The sequence below is a fragment of the Pinus tabuliformis genome, chromosome 1_1 (genome assembly GCF_031772625.1).
Source record: "Pinus tabuliformis cultivar Carrire ecotype Pingquan chromosome 1_1, CPIR1, whole genome shotgun sequence".
In the NCBI taxonomy this organism is placed as follows: Eukaryota; Viridiplantae; Streptophyta; class Pinopsida; order Pinales; family Pinaceae; genus Pinus; species Pinus tabuliformis.
Window position 1 is genome coordinate 339,908,738 of NC_142297.1, and position 6,000 is coordinate 339,914,737.

Consider the following 6,000-nt stretch of genomic DNA (forward strand, 5'->3'; position numbering starts at 1 on the left):
ATTGATTTGTTGGAGAACTTAGAGAAGAGTAAGAGGTACTAAATCTTGGTGAGCTCATAGCAGAGTTGTTGGATTTTGAATCTATGACTTAGTAGGTGGCCTTACTGACCTAGAAATGGCCTTAATGCCTATGGGAAGGATGGTTTGTCATGAAGAATTATGGAAATAAAGTTGTCTATTTAATTTATGAAAAAGAGACATTATGTATGGAAAAGATACAAGTGAAAAGATGTTTATTTTTAGAATAGACAATATCTCCTATCTCTCTCTCTCATCCCAATCCCAAAATCAATAAGGAATATCATTTAAATTTAGTGCCCCGAGCTACATTTTTAAGACATAGTTAGGATTCTTAAGAAAATTACCCAAAAGGTAACACAATTCTTGTTATTGTTAGACCTATGCATTAGGGATTTCTCTAACATCCACTTTAACAAGCATCTTTCCATGTGCTCAATATTCTCAATAAAAATAACATACTTTGTGGTGTTGATGAGTAATTTCTATTAAGTTTCTTCTTTTATGGATCTTGGGGAATTTCTAAACATAAACTTCTTAGACTAAATAAGAAGCGATCGATTTTTAATATTCTTCTTTTTTTGGATATGGTTAAAGTGGACAGAATCTACCCATGTTATTTACCGTGGTAGTTGCTCATGGCATTGACCCATGGTATTTGCCTTCGTTTTTCGAGTGAAAACAATAAAGTCTCTAGAGATTCAATGAAGCATATAAAAGAGGATAGGAGCCTAGCAGTGTATTCATTGAGAGTTATTTATCTATTTTTCTTTTGTTGAGAGCTTGTCAATGCAAGTCCTAGTTGATCCCAAGGATGGAAATCCCATGGGAGTAATTTCTCTGGTCGATCCATCGAGGATCTAAGGTTGTGCTTCAACATATTTAATTTCTCTGTTGATGGGAAGCCATACATGCCAAAGCACGAGCTTTAGTAGTGCTTCTGTGGGCATGTAATTTTGTTTATATTTTTTTACATAAATAAGATGCTGCATTCCTAGATCTTTATTGTGTTCAGTGTTTTTACTGCAAGAATTTTATTAGAACACCTACAATGTACCTTAACTGATTAAAATTTCGATGATTGGGAAATTCCAGTGGTATCAAAGCTGTGCATCCCGCCAGCCTGAGGGTTTTATTGGAAAATTCTAAATTATTTGCAGGGTTATTTGGAGGATTCATGCAGGGAAGTTTGGTGGAGTTTATGCTCACCCTAGCCAACATTTCCATCTTCGATGGTATTTCGTATCATCCTAGTTGGCTCTATTTTTGGTTGATTGGAAGGATAATTTTCTGCATTATTTTGAGAGTTATTATTTTATTGGAAAAAAAAGAGAAAACATTACTTTGCTAAATTTTTAGATTGGACCTGGGTCTACTTTACCATATTTACCCATTCAAGTTTACGGGGTCAAGATCGAACCCCTATCAGATTTGAGGGTCTCTTTTCAATTGTATTGCATGGCTGTGAGATTTGTTGTAGGAAGTACTACCATCTTGACTATAATTTGACTACATGTCTATAGAAATGCAACATAAGAGTTCATCTCCTTCTAGTGGGTCAAACACCAAGGGTTCAAAGGCTAAATTCTAAGCACAAGTATCATATCAAATTATGTCCGTTTCATTTCAAGATCAATGGTATGAATATATTTTTGTAATCTATATTGGAAAGAGGCTGGATCATTTAAATCTAAGGAGGAGACCCTGCCTTTTGATTCCATTTTTAACTTGCTCATAGATCTAAAGTGTCTCCTTGAAATAATTGTGGATTGATTTCATTGGAGGTAAAAGAGGTCAAATTGCAAAGGTTGGAAGGTCGAGTTTCTAAACTTGATCCCAAGGAAGAATATAAATTGTTTAATCAAGCTCATCCTAGGATTGAGGTTGAACCCATAGCCAAACTTGGAGATTGATCACTTGGAGGCCACATTTCGCTTCCAAAGATTGAGGGTTTCAAGGGTCCTCGCTCCACGCATTTTCCAGAATTCTTTCTCTTGTAGTGTTTTCTTCTCAAAGATGTACGAAAAGAACCCACTTAAGACTGTGGATGATAAACAGTATCAATAATATAAATGGCTGCTAAAAATTGTAGATTTGAAACAAATGATAGAAAGAAATCCCGCGAAAGTCCTAATCTATGCCACAATAATAGTTAAACAACAAAAAGAAACAGTAATAACTCAAATAATCCAATGGAAACTTTTTTTTTCCCATCGGAAAAATCGTAATCTTTCATTATATGGTGAAAAATTACATGTAGTATATGTTGTTCTGCATATGCGATTTGAGCCCATATATCTATAATATACAAACCATTCCTGTAAATGGCTGTGTCAAAATAAAAAAATCATCACGCAGGATGATGCTATATCAAATTCAAAAAATCATCATGTAGAATGATGCTGTAATAGTGTTTTATATAAACATATTTAGACCTTGCAGGGTGCTGATCATAAATAAAACTAAGTTATCTACATCATCATATATGTTCGATAGTTCTTCAAAATTTAGAGGCCATGCACTTGATGAAAGATTTGATCTATATAAGGCCTGCGGTAGTATTGGTACTGTGAGGTACCCCTCTATTCTTGGATTATCCACTGTCCTCTTGGCAAGTTCGTGGCTTCCTTGGATAATCCGTTGGAACTTTGGTTATGCTCCCTGTAGATATGAAGAACAAGAAAGGAATTATATTGAGATTTGAGATGCATTACTTCGTCCAGAATATTTAAGAGTGTGTGAGCGTGACATCTAGTATTCTGTGTTAAACACACATGGACAGAAAAGACAATGTGAAATATAAAACATGCAATTCATTTTTCATTAACATCAGATATACATTTATAGTATAATATGTGACTCTTGGGTTTCAGATCCCAAGGTCTCTTGGACTGCTTTTGTCCATTCAACTTCCACACTAACCATTTAAGATTAGGTGTCCAACATTCCCCCCCTTAATCCGAAGGGTTATGTATGAGTCCAAGAAGAGAGCTGTAATACAAAATGTGCAAAAAATGCATGGCAGCACTAGGCTGAATGTGCTCTATGAAATGTTGGTATAAAGGGCAGTGGTTTAAGGATGACCACCAACACTGGAACGCTTAGTGCAGTTCCGGAAACTCTTCCAAAACTGGCAAGAAACTGAAGTTTTCTGCTAGAGGAAGTGATCCTATTGTTTTAAAGAGGGAAACCTTCAACCATAAAAGGGAGGTCTCACCCCGCATAAAAGGTAAAACTTCAACCTAAAAAGGGAAGTCTCAACCTGTGATGGTTTGAGGATGACCAACAACTCTGGAATGCTTAATGCAATTCCTGGAACTCTTCCAAAGCTGGCAAGAAGCTGGAGTCTTCTGCTAGAGGAAGTGTTCTCAATTTTGTTCCTGGAATGCTTCCAAAACTGGCAAGAAGCTGAAGTCTTCTGCTAGAGGAAGTGTCCCAGATTGCCAACTGAAGGCATGTTCACGGGCATCTTTGTCTCTGGCTACAACTCTGAAACTGGTGTGGCTGGTTGTGGCTCAGGCTCGCTTGATGTGACTTTGAAGCTTGTATATGACCATCATTTCCCCCCCTGTCAGGTACAAGGTGAGAAGATGGAGAAAACTCAACTGCAAGACTGTTCAATATTCTGGAACAAGTTCTAAGATGTGTTTGGAATATCTTCTTGGCTGTTGATGCCCATTGCCAAGAAGCGATCCATCCAAGATGAATCTTTGTTCTTGCAGGACGTTTGTTTCTGAAGCATCTGTGTGAAGAATGGTTGGTTTTATGACAGTGCTTGCATGGATGAAGATCAAAACAGTGATCTTTCAAATGGCCAACTCGGTCACAGTGTTGGCATTTTACATTCTGTTGTTATTGTTGCTGTGGAGGAAGAGGAGTAGAATCTGGAACAGCTGGAGGTGAACTGTCATGAAGAGCAGGTGAACTGTCATGAGTAAATCTAGCACTCTGAAACTGAATGGGCTTGGCGTAGTCTGGAATATGAAAGGACAAGTCCTTATCATATCCAAGACCAGTTCTCTGCTTGTTGTGGACAAGAAGTTCCCAAGGTCTGATGATGGGCTTGGGAAGTGTAGACTGAGTTTCTGCATCTGCATTTACAACTGCTTTTGAATAGGGCACTGGATGTGATTCAACCTCAACTTTATATTGTTGATGTTGATGGGAGTCTGTCTCAATATTCTCAATAGGCTCAGAATTACTACGCTTCTGTTGAAGCTCATCTCGCTGGAACTGAGATTCAAGTTGCAGAAAATAAATCTTTTCCTGTGCATTCTGTAGACAGTTTATGATATTGGAAAGATTGTCCTTGTTGATGTTTACCATCCCATCGTCATTGGATTGTATCAAAGTATTTAATAAATCTAATACATCATAAATTAAAGGCATTTTCTGGACTTTAACAATCAATGTGCCAATCAACCAACAACAATCACTGTGATGCTAAAAGAACACTACTTTCATGAACCATACATACTTATGCAGTAGTGAATATAGCAAGGAATCAACAACTCTGGAATCAACAAGTCAATACCTCTTTTCTTCAAAGATATAATGTCATTATCATCTCAAGAGCAGGTTTGATCCATACAGAGTTCAGATCAGGATCTTAAAAAATACATTTCAAGTTAGTTGATGTAGCTGCTGATCTGGAGGCTTTATCAAAGAAGTGGCCGCTGGATATTAGTCAAAACGTAATGAATCAATGCATCAACACTGGAGCTTTGGTAAGGCAGAACTTTATGGATATAAACCAAGTGTATACCAGCACACAAACTAATGTAACATAGTCATTCAAATCAGAGCATCGAATGCAATGATATTTTCATCCCTATCATTTCATTTAAGTAACGTCAATTCTTCACAAATCTAATTCTCTCATCATTTGTCGTACCAGCAGAGCAATATCGTTTGGATTTCATTAGAAGGCTTGCCAAATATTTCAACCAGAGTTAGTATTCATCCATGGGTAATTGTGTGGCATCTCATGGATCCGAAAAGCTCTCTACACATTTCATTGGCTGTGATGAATTTATAATGGTGAGGAGATCGGACGGAATGATAATGGAATACACGGCTCCTCTTGTCGTCAGAGATCTCATGGCGGCGTACCCACAGTATTCGATCGTTCATTCCGAGGATGCAACATGGCGCCCTCTTTCACCCAACCAGAAGTTGGTTCCGAGACAACTTTATTGGCTATTAGTTATTCCTAATTATTTTTCTCTTTCCAAGGACACCATTTTATCAGGGACCCAAAGCATCGATAATGACAGATTCGAGGGCGGAATTAGCAGGGAAGGGTCGGCGAGTACTCGGCCTCCCTCTTCAGTTAAGTGTGAGCAGAATGGGTTTGCTATCAACAATTAATGTAGCGGCGCTTAAAGCTTCCGCTGTATTTTCAAAGACTGGTATCAGAGGCGAGTACTCGGCCTCCCTCTTCAGATAAGGCCTCAAAATGAACTCACTGCCACAATTAATGTGCTAAGGTCAATTCACTGGCTCAGATAAGGCCTCAGAAATTATACACTGCCACAATTGATACCTCAGGGATGATCCACGGTCATCAACAGTGCCTCAGAGGTATATGACTGTCTCAGAATTGTTTCAGAGAGAGATTGCTGCCAGAGATAATACCTTAAATATTGGCTGCTGCCATTGTTAATTCCTCCGAGGTAGTTTAATGTCTTAGAGATAGACTGCTGCCTCAGTTAAGGCCTCAGAGATGGTCCACTGCCTCCACTTTGATGAGTTTAGCCCGACGTCCTCAGTAAACAACCTTCACGAGCCTCAGGAACATCTTGCTGCAACAGAAAGGGCCTCGGGAACAACTCGCTATCACAGATGTTGCGTCATAGTTAGCTCACTGCCACAGGTAGTGCCTCAGTGATGGTTTGCTTCCTTTAGCTTCTTCTGCTTAGAGCGTTTGCTTCCTTTACGCGTCCACTCTGCTGAGCTTGGACGCTACCGGAAATTATCACC

General features: G+C 38.6%; 1 protein-coding gene across 1 annotated transcript in view; it reads right to left on the reverse strand.

The window, feature by feature from the left end:
* The window catches only part of LOC149212958 (polygalacturonate 4-alpha-galacturonosyltransferase-like), a 41,041-nt gene extending 36,697 nt beyond the window's left edge, over positions 1-4,344 (reverse strand). Inside the window, exon 1 of the mRNA XM_089388879.1 lies at positions 4,097-4,344. Within this exon, the coding sequence (XP_089245005.1) occupies positions 4,097-4,344 (248 nt within the window). The remainder of the gene's footprint in view (positions 1-4,096) is intronic.
* Between the last annotated feature and the right edge of the window lie 1,656 nt (positions 4,345-6,000).